This window comes from Lissotriton vulgaris, chromosome 12 (assembly GCF_964263255.1).
Source record: "Lissotriton vulgaris chromosome 12, aLisVul1.2, whole genome shotgun sequence".
Classification (NCBI taxonomy): domain Eukaryota; kingdom Metazoa; phylum Chordata; class Amphibia; order Caudata; family Salamandridae; genus Lissotriton; species Lissotriton vulgaris.
This window is the reverse complement of record NC_141700.1, coordinates 694,520,523-694,537,457: the sequence shown is the minus strand read 5'-3', so window position 1 is coordinate 694,537,457 and position 16,935 is coordinate 694,520,523. Positions and strand designations below refer to the sequence as shown.

Below are 16,935 nucleotides of genomic sequence, written 5' to 3'. Positions count from 1 at the left end.
GCTTTGGAAATGTTAAAGTGAAAAGTAGATATTTAAAATTCTGTGTATGGTAACTTGATTTCTTATAGAATATATATTAAATACATCTAGTAGGCATACCTATATTAGGAAATGTATTTGGTTTTATAAGTAAATGCTGCTCTTTCCTTTCATTGCAGGGCTCTTGCACATGAAATGTTTACCAAGTAAGTGTTCCCATAACTGCATGTCTATGGCCCATGAATGAAGCAGTAACTTATGAAGTGTCAAAACTCTTGATTGCTGGGGAGGTATCACAGTTGCAGGGATGGATGCGAGTTACAGCTGCACACATCCTGCTACCAAAGGTTTCTCGTTTGGTGGTCCAGCTTTTAGGAGCACGGTCCAAAACTGTAATGTATGTTATTTCACTGTTTCAATGGGGAGTTGAGCCTGGGCCAGGTGTGATGGCTCAGTGGACAATCCTCCCCCACCGGCATCTGTGTTTAACCGATGCTTGCAGGGACCATTCTGGTTGCTCCACTCAGCCTTTCATTCCTCTCGTCGATAAAATGAGTATTGTTGAATATACTAACAATAAAAATCCATTATGTGCTAACGGCACCAAGAAACTTCTTGGGCTGAATGTACACCACATAAATATTGCTGTTATGCTTGAAATTTATGTTTTGCCAAAAAAACACTTGTAATATGTGCAAAATGGGCTCAGACTAGCAACAATTGTTGAGAAGTTCTCCGGTGTCCCATGTACGATGCAGATCTCGTGGTGCATGTGTGTAATCTTTTGTGTCGCATATTCTTCTGGGTTTGGAAATACTAATAAGTAAGTCTGTGCTTGGATTTGGGCTTAAGAGCAGTTAATGGATGTGCTAAGTCGGACAGGATAGGACAGGTTACTTTTGATAATGGTTCCAACTCAAGTAGAATCGATTATTTCTTAATCAAACTAGAGTTTTGGTCACTGGTAGAGGACATGGAAATTTTACAGAGGCCATAGAGTGATCACAACCCCCTGGTGTTAAACCTGAAAGTAGAAGAGGGTTCAGTTAGTTCCAATGCTACAAACTGTATTACAGCAGAGACCCCTTTAACTAACGACTGCTGAAGGGTTCGTTGGTGCAGAGTTCTAGATGACTCAGTCACCCTTGATAAAATTTCCAAAGAAGTGTCAAATTCGGTAAAACAGGCCAAGTTAGTAATTGGTGACTTAGGTCTAGTCGAGCAGATTAGCTCTATACATGAGCACTTGTTTGATAAAATAAAAACCTTTTTTACAAAGTCGGGGAAATCTGGGAAAATGGGTGGAGATCCTTCTGGTACTAAATGGTACAATAAAACCTGTCGTAAAATCCATAGTTCTCTGATTAGTGCCATTAAAACTAGGAATATATCAATGATTAAAGCGGAAAGGTTAAACTACAAGAGGGTCCAAAAGAATGCGAAGCAAATATGGGATGACCGTCGCTGGCAGGACGTGTATGAGGCCAGTTTGTCCTCTAATCAGATTAAATTCTGGCAGGACGTGAAATGGGGCGGGCCCAGGGACTCGCAAACACCAGCAAATCATGTCTCTGTAGAGGATTGGGTGGAGCACTACTCATCCCAGTTCTGTGGCTTGGCGAGGGTATCGAAAGAAGCGGAGAGAGGTTTGTCTTCTATACCCAAATCTATAAGTATGCCTGTAGTGTTTGAAAATATTGAGGCGGAGAAGGCATTAAAATTGGTACAAGCGGGTAAAGCGCCCGGGATGGACTGCATTCCTGCCGATCTCTTTAAATACGATCAGTGTAACTGGGTCCCAAATATAACGACCTTAGCTAATGCTATTGCCAACGGAGCTAGGATACCCGAGTCTTGGAAAGGGGCCGAAATCCTACCCGTTTTTAAAAAAGGAGATAAGTCACTACCAGGGAATTATCGCCCCATTAGCCTCATAGACTCCCTGCAAAAAGTTATAGCAAGAATGCTCCTGGGTAAAATACAGGCTTGGATGAATGAGGAAAATATCCTATCCCCGATGCAAGCTGGCTTCAGGACAAGCACCAGCACAATCGACCAAGTATTCAGATTTGTTCTGATATACTGGAAGATTGTGTACCTAGGTGGGGGCACTATCTATGCAGCATTCGTGGACCTCAAATCCGCGTTCGACCTTGTCTCGAGAGAGAAGCTGTGGGTTGCTCTGAGTAAAATGGGAATGCCACCAGAACTTTTGGAGTTCACAATAAGATTACAAGAGAATAATTTTGCCAGAGTAAGATGGGGTAGGCATGGACAGGTATGTGAGGAGGTAACTTACCCAGGCAAAAAGCAAATGTACTGGCAAGGTTCACACAATAACAGTTTAAAATAGAAAATTATAACAAAAATCAAGCACAAAAAATAGCATTTAGAAATTTAATTTGATAAGTGATAAAAGTAGTCATAAGGATAATCAATGATATAGACAAAATTAACAGTTGACAATAAAAATATTTTTCATTTCATTAGAGAATGAATAGATATCATAGTTTTATATGTAGATGTTCCCAATGATCTGAAGGAAAGATGGTTTTTTCTACGCGTTTCAACACCTAAGTGTCTTCCTCAGGACGCTACCATCTTGTAGCATATGTGGTTGGTATTGGGTATTGGTGAAAATATCCGTGTAGTAATCAGTCCGATCAAAGTCTTTGCGTTATCTGGCAAGCGTGTTTATAGTAGCTCCTATATTTGAAATTAATTCCTTAGGTCTTTAAAAATTTCCAGTGGGCTGCTGAACAGTACCTGCCCGAAGCTCAATGTAGTATTTGTTCCAAAAAGGCAGGGACAGGTGACAGAGCCATTCCCTGTGATTCGTGGTGTAAGGCAGGGATGTGTTCTGGCACCAACCCTGTTCCTTTTATTGATAAACCAAGTAGTTCAGTTTCTAGGAGATACCCCAACAGATGCACCAGCTCTAGGTGGGAGAAAGTTTCCCCTACTCATTTTTGCCAATGACACGCTGATATTGGCAAAAACTCAAGCGGGGTTACATACTGCAATTAATAAATTTGTAGACTTTTGTAAAAATAATGACCTAGAGATCAATGTGTCCAAAACAAAATATATGGTCTTAACGAAAAATAAACCACAACTGAGTGAAGTTAGCATGAATGGTACCAAATTAGAACAGGTTGGTGTCATGACTTACTTAGGGGTGGTTATTGATTACCGGTTAAGATGGAAGGCACAGATTGAGGCTCTCTGTTTAAAATTTGCTCGCCTAACGGGCTGTCTAATAAAGGAGCAACGATGTTCGCAAACTAAAAGGATATTGCCAGCTTTAAAAATCTATAATGCAAAAATAAGTTCCGCTATCCTTTATGGGGCTGATCTATGGAGTTTTGTGGACCTTGCACCCTTGGTAAAAATCCAAAATACGTTTTTACGCAGCCTGGTTGGACTGCCACAATCATCCCCTACCCTCCCCCTACTATTAGATATGGGTTGTCACTCTATCAGAGATCTAGCACGATACAGGATGGTTGCTCTGTGGAGGCGTATATGGTCTACCCCAGAACTGGCCCTATTTGCTAACGAAATCTTGGACTTGAGATCAATTATAGGGTCAGGAAACCTTCCGTGGTTTCGAGATGTTAAGTCCATTCTGTTAAATATGGGCTTGACTTTACAGTGGGCAGACCCTGGGAACAGTGTTTTTCCGCCAAAAAAAGAATTTAAATCATTATATTGGGCGACTGTGAAAGAACAACATGTTTTGTCGTCCCAGTCCTTAAATCTGACAGGTCTTTTTTTGCTCCATAAGGTTGAGATGCATGTAGAGCCTTACTGGGACTGTATTACTAAAAGCTTAGATAGAAAACTCTATCATTAGTTCAGAGTTGGTACACTACCGGTAAGGGCATACACACATAAATGGCGAGGTCAACAAAATGAGTTCTGTCCATGGTGCACTGGGGAGAAGGAATCCATTAGCCACCTTTTCTTTGTATGCCCAGCCAAATTCTGCCCGCGTCGTAAAAGGATTAAGCCCATCTGCAGGAAGATTAACACGCGGGTGTGTATGGAAGCCCTCTGGGTTTTAAAATCTAATACCTCCGAGTGTGTGACCATATGCGTGGCTAAATTTCTGGGGTGGGCATGGATTCTAAGAGCTAGGCACCCACTTGTTTCGTAACATGAGGAAGTTTTAAACGTTTTATCTTTGAAAGATTTTCTGAACGTCTTTGTGAATATATTTAATTCAGTTTTACTGGTTCTAAGATGTTTTTATGACTGTTAAATTATTGATGAACTGGTTATATTTAACTACGTTGGATTTGTGATGAAACTGAGGATATTATGTGAAAACTTTTTATATTGTTAAATCAATTAGGTTATGAACTGAAATCTTATGAATTATGGATGTATTTTATCTGATGTCTTTTATGATGTAAAAATCGAAATAAAGACGTATGAAATCTGAATAAGTAAATCATTTCTTACATATGCAGACATAAATGCTATGTGTGTATATTGATGCACTAATTTCTGTTTGATCTGATTGACTTACAGGGACCTGAAGTATGTAATTCAGAGATTTGCTGAAGACCCAAGGCAAGAGGTGAGCTTCGGCCAGATGCGTGTCCAATAACATGTGATGAATGTGGGTGCAGGGGTGCTGGGAAGCTGTGTTAGTGAAAGGGCTACGTGCCACCTTTGTCCTTGACGATGATCTCAGTGCCTTGTAGGATAATATGGGATAGCATAAGAGACACTGCATAATGTAGACCTCATCACTGAACAGGTGGGACAACATAGTTCTAGATGACCCAGTCACCCTTGATAAAATTTCCAACGAAGTGTCAAATTCGGTAAAACAGGCCAAGTTAGTAATTGGTGACTTAGGTCTAGTCGAACAGATTAGCTCTATACATGAGCACTTGTTTGATAAAATAAAAACCTTTTTTACAAAGTCGGGGAAATCTGGGAAAATGGGTGGAGATCCTTCTGGTACTAAATGGTACAATAAAACCTGTCAAAAAATCCATAGTTCTCTGATTAGTGCCATTAAAACTAGGAATATATAAATGATTAAAGCGGAAAGGTTAAACTACAAGAGGGTCCAAAAGAATGCGAAGCAAATATGGGATGACCGTCGCTGGCAGACCTGTATGAGGCCAGTTTGTCCTCTAATCAGATTAAATTGTGGCAGGTCGTGAAATGGGGCGGGCCCAGGGACTCGCAAACACCAGCAAATCATGTCTCTGTAGAGGATTGGGTGGAGCACTACTCATCCCAGTTCTGTGGGTTGGCGAGGGTATCGAACGAAGCGGAGAGAGGTTTGTCTTCTATACCCAAATCTATAAGTATGCCTGTAGTGTTTGAAAATATTGAGGCGGAGAAGGCATTAAAATTGGTACAAGCGGGTAAAGCGCCCGGGATGGACTGCATTCCTGCCGATCTCTTTAAATACAATCAGTGCAACTGGGTCCCATATATAACGACCTTAGCTAATGCTATTGCCAACGGAGCTAGGATACCCGAGTCTTGGAAAGGGGCCAAAATCCTACCTGTTTTTAAAAAAGGAGATAAGTCACTACCAGGGAATTATCGCCCCATTAGCCTCATAGACTCCCTGCAAAAAGTTATAGCAAGAATGCTCCTGGGTAAAATACAGGCTTGGATGAATGAGGAAAATATCCTATCCCCGATGCAAGCTTGCTTCAGGACAAGCACCAGCACAATCGACCAAGTATTCAGATTTGTTCTGATATACTGGAAGATTGTGTACCTAGGTGGGGGCACTATCTATGCAGCGTTTGTGGACCTCAAATCCGCGTTCGACCTTGTCTCAAGACAAGAATGTCCTTCAGATATTATTTCCTGGCCCATTAGGAAGGACCTTCTGCAGTGCCGTAGCCTCGGCCGTAGGAAGTGATGGAGATCTTTGAAAGTGATGTGACATATCACCTGCTAAAACGTGCACTGAGTTAGGGAGCCTGCCTTCTTCACGGTGGTCAGTGCGGTTAAAACCTTCCAGAATATCTGAAGAAATGGGGTTAAATAGTGCATTCGTTCATGCTAGTTGGTTTACTATATAGGGCAGCAACGCCATGGTTTACACAGCCCAACTTTCCCAAAAAGCAACAGGTTCTGAAGAAGGATTCAGGACATATTTCAGTAGTTTCATGGTGTGCAAATCCTAAACTTTAAAGGTCAGTCTTCAAAAGAGAAATTTGGAAAATGCTGGCCATGTGGTGCATTTCTGAGCGCATTTTCATTAAAAAAAAGTCTAAAACCCCATAGGTGGTAGAAGTAATTCAGAATGGCCTATCACATTTCTTCAAGTCTGCATTTCACTTAGTTTAATTTTCCCATCCTGCCCTTTCAACTAAATGCTCAGTCATATGTTGTGATTGAGACTCTCTATGCAAGGTGCACCGGCGAGTCAATACATTTCATAGTCTAGGGCTATAGAAAGCAGAGCTAGACATACTTTACAGCCTGCAATCGCATCAGAAAAGCTCATTTTAAAAGCCTTTGCAGGTTCGGATAGCAGGCAGGTTATACCAGTCTTACTGGGTTGAGTCTCAGAAAGTAGTAAATGATTATTGCTCTAATATTAACTGTAAATATAGATTTGGAAATAGTGTTTTCCCCAAACATTAGCTTTTCAGTTCATGATAATACATGTATTTTGCAATCAAATATATTGTCTCATTTTAGAAACACAAATGTTGTTCCCAAACCAAATACTGGCATTTTCATGAAAAACACAAATTCCCTCTTAAAGTACTAGTTTTCACCTTTAGTAAATATAAGTTTAGTGTCCAAATATCAGTTTGTGAATTGAATCCTATACTTACATTTGGTATCGCCACTCATTAATAGATGATCCCTCACTTGCCCATGGGCCAGATTTTCATGACAAGAATACCCATATTGTGCCAAGAATTAGTTATGTCAGCTACAGCAGTATACTAGGGTTTTTGCATCATCCTGTCCAATGGTGCCCACAACATGCCAAAAATAACCAGCATTTTAACATTATACAGTGCATGGTAACCATCATGCCATGGATGCTAACAGTATTTTAAGAACTACTAACATGATTTCAGTGCCACTATTATAACGGGGCTAGGCCCCATTATGCTATGGATGCCCATAATATGCCTATCTTTACCACCATAATTCCAGGGCCAGCATTATATTAAGTATGCACACCTGATGTGTTTATACACTGTACATACCATAGGATGTTTGATCTCAAAAGAATCATCAGTCATATTACGTGATGTTGACTGTGGAGTTCTAGAAAGATACATTATGTATTTGATTGATATTTAAAGCTGAGGAAATAGATATCCCGATTGGAGGTGTAAATACAAGCCTCTACTGTTTGGCCAGTCATATTTCCACCCAAATCGTCCATATTGTTTCCCAGTTTTCTTGAGTCATTGGTGGAATGATGCTTCTTCTAAAGCCTCTGGTGTAGCTTGAAACTACTGAGAACAACCAGGTCACCATCTAAAGAATTGTTGACTAATGGAACCCAGTTAGCAAGTTCTCAGGATCCAAAAGAAGAGAAGGAATTAATGGAAGGAGTATTGGTAATTCTGATAGATACATCTGCCGTGTGGATTCCTCACCTTGTGAATATCCCCCTTGCGTCAGCAACGTTCGGAAATTTTCTTCGTAGCACGCCGACGTGGACGACGTCACCGGAGCACGGCATCGCGCGTGACTCCGTCTGACGTCACCGACCCCATATCAGGCCCACGCCGGCGTGATGACGTCAGTTCCCTTTTTTCCGCGTCTCCGACGCTAACGGTTTTCGGGATCTTCAGCGATACCTAGTATCTTTCTGTTGAATATTTGTCACTGTTTCTCTCTTACGACCTTGTTCTTCTCCAGAGATGTCGTCGAGGAAAACAGGCTTTAAACCATGTAGGTCTTGTGCCCGCATGATGTCTATCACTGACCCACATAAGGACTGTTTGTGGTGTCTTGGTTCAAGTCACGATGTGAAGAACTGCGAGTCCTGTTTTAAGATGAATCCAAAGGCGCTTCGGGAGCGTGAAGCAAAGTTGCTTTTGGCGAAGGTGAAGAAAGACTCTGGGCGACTTTCGAGATCTACGTCACGGAGATCGAAGTCGAAGCAAAGGTCTCGGTCGAGGTCGGTATCGGCGTCGAGGTCCAGAGCGGGCTCGAGGTCTGGAGAGGACTCGAGGTCTAAAGCGAAGTCGAAGTCCAGAGATAGATCTAGGTCTAGATCTAAGTCGGCTTCCGGACATGCTTCGAGCTCTTCGAGGAGAAAGCATAAGAGGAGGAAGCACAGTTCGAGACATCATTCGGGGAAGGATTCCTCTGACTCGAAGAGAAAGTCTCACAAACATCGTAAGGACTTTGTCTCTCCTTCACCTGCTTTGTCAAAAGAAGGATCTCCGGAGCCGGAGCCGAACCCGGAGCCGGTTTCCTCGGAGCATGAAGAAGAGGAGGTGATTCAAGAACCGGCTTCGACGGAGACTCCTGTGAATCCGGAAGGTCAGGGTGAGGATGTGTCGGGTCGGCCTCCATTGCAACATCCGGTAGGTCCGTACCCTTCCTTTCCTGGTCCTGGGCAGGATCCCTCGCATTTTCTCAATGCGATGTATGGAGTTTATTCGAGGGCAATGTACCCCACTGGGGCGCCTGGTGGCCCCATGGGTCCATTATCATACAATCTGGGTATTCCTCAGTCGTATGCCCCTGCTCCATTTATGCCTTTCATGCCGGCGCCTCTTTCACCTTGGCTCGGTACGGCTCCACCGAGGTCTTCGACTCCGCATGCGGCTTCGCCGACTCCGGATCGACCTCGTTGTGATCGAGGTACTACGCCTGTTCATGACTCTCGACCTCCTGCTCCGGTTCCTCGATCGACGTCGGAACCGGCTCCGTCGGAGTCGTTGCCGGATCCATCGACTTCGATTCGAATGGAGTGGTCGAGGCGGAGAGCTCAGCGTCTTCTCGAGCAAAAGGATGATGAGAGTTCAGATGTGGAAGAAGGCGAGCTTCCTGATCATGATGATGACTTCGATGAGCTTCGAGATGCTAGTGGTCTGGAACTCTCTCCCGAGTGGGGTCTGCCTTCGACTTCTGATGCACCATCAAGGGACGTCGCTCCTTATCACGTGGTTATTAGGAAGGCTGCTGACCTTCTTAGCTTAAAGCTGCCCACAGTGGAGTACAAGCCCAACATTCTCACAGAAGTCCTGCATTCTCCTTCTTCGATTGTGGAGCCAACTCTGCCGTTTACTGATGCCTTGTCAGATCCAATTAAGGAGGTTTGGAAGAGGCCATTGTCTGCTCCTGCAGTTTCAAGGGTTATTGCAAGGCGCTATATGGTGGCTCCTGATGACCCTGTCTTTCTGTCTACACATCCATCTCCGGAAAGTCTTGTGATTCAGGCGGCTTGCTCTAATAGGGCTGCAGGCTCTTTCCCTCAAGTGCCAGCTGATAAAGAGTCTAAGAAATTGGATCAGGCTGCGAAGAAGTCTTTCTCTTCTGGGAGCATGGCTCTGAAGTCATCAAACGCTACTTGCCTTTTAGGTAGATATGTGCACGCGCTGATGGACTCAGTGAAGCAATTGTCTACAAAACTTCCTGAGGAGGATAAGAAAAACTTTAATGAAGTGATCTCTGACACGCAGGCTGCTGCCCGCATGGTCATTCAAAGCGGCATGGACACTGTGGATTCTGTTGCCAGAATCATGGGCTCATCCATTGCAACCAGGAGAGCCGCGTGGTTAAAGTCTTCTGATTTCTCAGCGGATGTACAATCTACTTTGCTGGACTTACCCTTTGATGGGACTGGCCTTTTTGGTAAAAAGGCTGATGTGGCCTTGGAAAGGTTTAAAGACAGCCGTGCCACTGCGAGATCCTTGGGTCTGCAGATGAGAGGGTCGACGGCTAGAAAATTCAAGGGATTTAAATCTTCTTTCGTCCCTTCAAGCAGGGCCAACAGCAACAGCAACAGCAGCAGCAGCAAAACCCTCTATATAGGTCCTATAGAGGTAGACAGAGGGGTCGTGGACGTGGACGTCAAGTCTCCTCTTCCTCCACTTCCTCCAATAATGCCCAACCCCCACCCGCTTCAGCAAAGCAGCCCTAGATCCACCATTCTGGATCATGTAGGGCCAGTAGGGGGTCGGCTTACTCACTTTCTACGAGATTGGGAATCGGTTACATCAGATCTTTGGGTTCTCAATCTCGTAGAGAATGGGTATGCACTTCCTTTTCAGGAGTTCCCTCCCAATTACCCTCCTTGCCAAGGTTATTGCTCGGAGGACCACCTGCTTCTCCTGCAGGAGGAAGTCCTGGCACTGTTTCGAAAGGGTGCAATAGAGGTGGTTCCAGAGCAGGAGAGGGGTCAAGGGTGCTACTCCCGGTATTTCTTGGTTCCCAAGAAGGATGGCAGGCTTCGGCCTATCCTGGATCTCAGGATTTTGAGCCTCTATCTCAAACAGGAGAAGTTCAAAATGCTCACCCTTGCTCAGGTTCTTCTGGCGCTGATGGAAGAAGACTGGATGGTGTCGATCGACTTGCAGGATGTGTATTTCCACATCCCAATCCTGAAGTCGCACAGGAAGTATCTCCGTTTTACGGTGGGTTCGCAGCACTACCAGTTTGCGGTCCTCCCGTTTGGACTTACTACTGCGCCTCGAGTTTTCACCAAGGTGATGGCTGTGGTGGCTGCACATCTCAGAAGATTCCAGTTTTCCCGTACCTGGACGATTGGCTGATCAAAGCAGAGTCGCCGGAGATGGTGCTCCATCATCTGCAGGAGACAACTCAGTTGTTACACAGGTTGGGTTTTTCGATAAACGTGCCCAAATCTCACCTGGTGCCCTCCCAGCGCAACCTGTTCATAGGTGCGGTACTGGACACTTCTGTATGTCGTGCATTCCCTCCACCTCAAAGGATTCGCGACATTCAGGAAATGGTTCCTTTATTCTTCAATGGGGCGGTTGTTCCAGTCCTGAAGGTCCTTCGCCTGCTCGGTCTGATGGCTTCTTGCATTCTGTTGGTCAGTCATGCACGCTGGCACATGAGGGCGCTCCAGTGGTGCCTCCGCAGGCAGTGGTATCAGCACAACGGAGATCTCAGGGAGTCAGTGAGGATCTCCAGGGAAGCTGCAGCGGATCTGTCTTGGTGGGGCGTGGAAGGCAATCTGTCACAAGGAAAGCCTTTTCAGCTGCCTCCATCGGTGGCCACAGTGATATCGGATGCATCCACTCTAGGGTGGGGTGCTCATCTGGGAGACCTGGAGGTCAAAGGTCTTTGGTCTCCGGAAGAAAGGTTGTTTCACATCAACCTTCTGGAATTGAGGGCGATACGTTTGGCGCTCAAGGCCTTCCTCCCTTCCCTTCGCGGTCGTTCGGTTCAGGTTCTAACGGACAACACGACCGCGATGTGGTACATCAACAAGCAGGGAGGAGTAGGGTCGCAGTGTCTCTGCAGAGAGGCTCTGCGTCTCTGGTCCTGGGTTCAGGACCATCAGATTTGTCTGGTGGCAAATCATCTGGCCGGGGTTCTGAACGTGCGTGCAGACAGTCTCAGTCGGCAGTTTTCTGCCGACCACGAGTGGAGGCTTCACCCGGAGGTTGTTCACGACATCTTTCGGATGTGGGGGACTCCTCGGGTGGATCTATTTGCCACTCGCGAGAATGCTCACTGCCCTTCATTCTGCAGTCTCCAGTATCCGATGCAAGGAGCATTGGGGGACGCGTTTCAGTTGAGTTGGGGAGATCGACTCCTTTACGCGTTTCCCCCCATACCTTTGATTCCTCGGGTTCTGAGGAAGATTCGTCAAGACCGGGCCCACGTCATATTGGTTGCTCCGGATTGGCCAAGAAGGGTGTGGTATTCGGACCTACTCCACCTATCCTCTCACCCGCCGCTCCGTCTCCCTCACAGGGCAGACCTCCTCTCTCAGATGGAGGGGCAGGTTCTACACCCCCACCTCCAGACATTACACCTTCATGCCTGGAGATTGAACGGGGCAACTTGAGTTCTTTTTCTCTCCCTCACGAGGTCGTGGATGTTATTCTCTCTGCCAGGCGTGACACCACTAAGTCCATATACTCCTATAGGTGGACTAAATTTGTTTCTTGGTGCAGGGAGAGGGATGTTGACCCTTTGAAGGCTCATTTGTCTAATATTTTACAATTTGCCCTTTATCTGGCACAGCAAGGTTTGGCTGTGTCCACGGTCAAGGGTTATCTTTCGGCCTTATCGGCGTTTTTATGTTTGCCGGATCAGCCTTCTCTCTTTAAATCTCCGGTGGTTTTGAGATTCTTGAGGGGTCTTTTGAATATGTTTCCTCCTACTCCTTTTATTGTTCCTCATTGGGATTTGAATCTTGTGCTGACCTTTTTAATGGGTTCTCCCTTCGAACCCTTGCACAAGTGTCCATTGAGGCTTCTCTCTTTTAAAACAATTTTCCTCGTTGCAATCACCTCGGCAAGGAGGGTAAGTGAGCTTCAAGCTCTAAGTTCCAAACCCCCATTCCTGACCATTCATGCAGAAGGGATGGTTCTTAGGACCAGGGCTGCTTTTCTGCCTAAGGTGGTGACTCCTTTCCATCTTGGGCAGTCCATTACCCTTCCTACCTTCTATCCTCCCCCTCACCCGTCTAAGGAGGAAGAGAGGCTGCATCGCCTGGACCCTAAGAGGGCGGTGTCTTTCTATCTGGACCGGACTAAGGACATCCGGTTGGACGACCAGCTGTTTGTTGGCTTTGCTGGCTGCAAGAAGGGCAGAGCGGTGCACAAGCGCACTCTTTCCAGGTGGATAATCCTGTGCATCAAGATCTGCTACTCCCTTGCGGGTAAGGACCCTCCTGAGGGTATTAGAGCTCATTCAACTAGAGCAAAGTCTGCAACATCTGCTTTATCTAGGGGTGTACCTGTTGAGGATATTTGCAGGGCCGCGACTTGGGCCTCCCTCCACACTTTCGCGAAGCATTACTGCTTGGATACCGAGGTGAGGAGGGATGGCCACTTCGCGCGTTCTGTCCTCCAAGACTTCCTGGTGTAGCAGAGTGGACACCCTCCTCCGGGAGTGGGGACTGCTGTGGGAATCTATTCACAAGGTGAGGAATCCACACGGCAGATGTATCTATCAGAAGAACAAGTTACTTACCTTCGGTAACGCTTTTTCTGGTAGATACTATATCTGCCTGTGGATTCCTCACTGACCCACCCGCCTCCCCGTTGTCTACTCTGCTATACCTGGTCTTTCTGTATATATTATTGTAATACTGTTGTATTGATTTGGTTCTATTTGTACTGTGTACATTGTATATTTGCATATTTGCTATCGTTGGTCCGTCCGTGTGCCTCGAAGGCACGGAAAAAAGGGCGGAACTGACGTCATCACGCCGGCGTGGGCCTGATATGGGGTCGGTGACGTCAGACGGAGTCACGCGCGATGCCGTGCTCCGGTGGCGTCGTCCACGTCGGCGTGCTACGAAGAAAATTTCCGAACGTTGCTGACGCAAGGGGGATATTCACAAGGTGAGGAATCCACAGGCAGATATAGTATCTACCAGAAAAAGCGTTACCGAAGGTAAGTAACTTGTTCGTCTCACAATAGCTCAGATAATGGCAGACATGTGTGGAACCAGCAAAGTAGTTATCACCACAAAGATTATCTTCTGTGCCAGACACTAACTGTGCCACCTTGGAAATCATCATGAAGGGGGAAAAAAAAGGGAGTTCCTCGAAAGAGATCAGTCTTTGAGTAATGTCTCTAGGGCTGTTGCCTCGGCACATGGTTGCCAGTATAATAATCAAAGGAGTTGAGCCTTGAGATAAAGACGGAAAGATCACTGTTCTATAAATGTGGCTGCTGAACTAGCTCAATCCTATTTGTAATTTCTGCCACATATCTAGTCTGGGACTATGCTTTGGCCTATGCACTGGAAGGATCTAGTAACTGTTCCACAAGAATGGAAATGCCTATGTTCACACATGAGTTCCAAAACTATTTAGATTGTTCTACCAGACAGGTACCGACCCCAGATGATTCAGACAGTGAATTGGGAATACAACTTTGTTATTAACCTACAGTAGCAACATTTGCCCTTTGTTGTACTTTTAAAGATGAAAGATCTGCTGGAAAATTTGATATCCATATATTCTTTATGTAGGGTCAGGTTCCACATGTGAACAAATAACTGCAGTGAGGCTCCCCACTCAGTCTGGCTGCTGCTGTGCTCCATAATATCTTGTTAAAAGTTACTCTGTCAACATTTAAAAAAGAGAGAAGGTCTTTGAAAGCGAAGTCAACCTCTAAGCAAGGGATTTTATACCCTTTAAATGTTTTGTAGTATATTGTAGCACACATGTGCTGGCCAGACTCTGTGTGTGTCTTTGTTGCTGTATGCATTGAAGTGTGAAGTAGCTGTGTGTATGTGTCATGTGTTTGGCTGTCAGACAGTTTGCATTGATGTGCCAGGCAGGCTGTGTCGATATGTTCTGCTACTAAGGTGCACTCCTTGAACCAAGTTGCGAATACATATGGTGACATGAGTGCATGCGGGAGAATGCGTGCATGCATTTGATGGAAAATACTTAATTTTTTCACAGCAAAGACTTGTGTCTAAGCTTCCCTTTATATTCTATTTCAGGTGCACTCATGTTTGCTGAGCGTGCGAGCTGGCAAAGACGGTTGGTTTCAGCTCTATAGTCCCGGTGGAGTGGCCTGTGATGACGATGGAGAACTTTTTGCCAGTATGGTACGTGTCTGCAATAACGTGAGTTTTTATTCTTTGCTACAAGTATAGTAGTTAGTCTAGTTGACCACTAATGGAACAGTTACACCAAAGCCTATATACCAATAGTATAATGATTACTGGTGCCCAATTTCTGTAAATTCCTCCTTGGGACCACAGTATGAAGAGCTAAACTGTGTCGTGTTGTGAAGAACTATCAGTTCCCATAACCATTGTGCAAGCTTGGCTTAGGGGCTGTACCAGTCTCTTTATTCTGGGGGTCCATGTATGTGCATATATATTTCTTTTCCCTTCCGTGTCTGAATTCTGGATTCTTCATAATGTGAGGGCCGTAGAGGTCACTTTCATCTTGAGCCCTCATTTGATCATAGGTTTGACCCATTATTTGCCCCTTAACAGCTTCTTATTTTGGGTTAACTAAATGGCAAGGAATGAAATTTACAGAAAGTAAAAAGGGCTCTACCAATCCTTTCCACTTTCTGTCCCTGCCATTGACTTCTTGATTCATGAGGTCAGGGATGGCAAGGGCATTGCCAGGGGTATTAAAAGAAAGCTACCACTAATTCATGTACATCATTGCGGGAGATCCCAGATGTTTTTCAGTCCTTCTTGGATGTTTGTTGGTACATCAATTCTTTGGAGCGATTCAAAGGCAATGGAAGGTATATGCCACTGAGTATCTAGTTATTGCACTAGCGAGAGCTGTGGGGATTCCTTAATACTAGAAGCTTGAATTCTGGTCTCAGAATTTTTTTAAGTGCCTGCAGCTGGAATCTACATTGTAGTCCAGCTCCTACAACTTCTGAGGGTGTTGCATTGCAGTGGAGTATCTGCTCTATACCTGCACGATATGGCATATGATATATTAGGTGTGGCATGACTGTGCAGATGATATAACAAACAAGAACCTGTTGGTCTAAATAACAAAAATCGTACAGCAATAGACTACAGAGAACAAACAAAATTCACTTTTTTGTGCACTGCTAGCTTTACCATCACCCCTTTTCAAATGTATATTGATCTCACCATCATTTTTGGGACTACAGTGGATACCATCTTATGCCACTGATTACGACATTCAAGAGCTCCCTTTCAATTTGCAGAAGGGTGTAGCTCTTTGGCTGCATAGGTAATTGTAGTCAAGAGGAGACCCCAGGTGATGAGTTTTTCTCTGACCAAAAACTTGTAGTCTGTGCTGTTCGATTTTTGTTATTTAGACCAACAGGTTCTTGTTTGTTATATCATATTCAGTTAGGCATCGAATACTGTTTGGTCTCTAAAAAATTTCCCTAGGACCCCCTATTTAAACAATGTGTTGTACGCATGACTGTGCAGATGTCTGGCCACCTGTAATTTTTTGTTATTTAAAAATATCTTGGATTGCGCTTTGGCTCTACACAGAGGAATATCTCATTTACGCTTAATGCTATTGGGTGTTTGGTCTATCATTCCACCTCTTGTAGAGTGCATGCTTTACAGCACATCGAGGACTGATGGACACTAAATAATCACAACTTCAACTCGTTATCTCATAGATGTATTGTATATATAGCAAGTATTTTTTTTTTTACTGCAACAAGCTTTTTAAATATTTTAATCCGGGCTAAAATTGACAGCCAGATCTTTTAGCTTTGCCATTGCTTGTTTTATTCAGAGAGATTTTTTTTATGTCACTGATCACTCCTTGTTGGCGTCATATCTCCACCGTTTATTTACTCAGAATCCCTAATGAAAATATTTTGTGTGCTCGGATTCCATCTCTGGACTAACCCCTGCACACAAGACTAATGGAGATTTCAAATTAGGAATGATCCTTTGTGCTGGGTGTTTTTGTGCCAAATCTGTGTGATTTTTCTTTTCTGCCGGAATACATCCTCATGGTTCTATGCTGCTTTCTCTCGAGGGACTAGCCACTTCAGGACTAATGAGCAATCGGGAGGGCAGCATTTTCCCATGGTATCCATAGAGGTCATTCACACCCTTGAGACAATGATAACTCGTGAGCTGGTTTTATTTATATATTTATAAGTCTTGTTTTCAGTGTTTCATCCACTTCTTAGCATGTCCAGCCATTGGGCCAAAGAAGAAGTTTTGTATAGTGAATGGCTCGTCTCATTAGGCCTTTTCTAGAGAGGAGGGATGTTTGTGCCACCTGATACAGAGGTCTGGCTGGTTTTATTGTGCCAGCAGTGTTTGCAGTTTGGTGTCGAATCCAA

At 44.6% G+C, this 16,935-nt stretch overlaps 1 protein-coding gene across 4 annotated transcripts in view; it reads left to right on the top strand.

Annotated features, from left to right (window-relative positions):
* CMIP (c-Maf inducing protein) overlaps window positions 1-16,935 on the top strand; it is a 559,349-nt gene that overhangs the window by 514,234 nt on the left and 28,180 nt on the right. For 2 of the 4 annotated variants that reach the window (XM_086945892.1, XM_086945890.1), the window contains 3 exons: window positions 159-185; window positions 4,516-4,564; window positions 14,615-14,740. In XM_086945892.1, coding sequence (XP_086802018.1) covers window positions 159-185; window positions 4,516-4,564; window positions 14,615-14,740 — 202 coding nt within the window. The remainder of the gene's footprint in view (window positions 1-158; window positions 186-4,515; window positions 4,565-14,614; window positions 14,741-16,935) is intronic. The other 2 variants (XM_086945891.1, XM_086945893.1) reach the window with 1 other exon arrangement.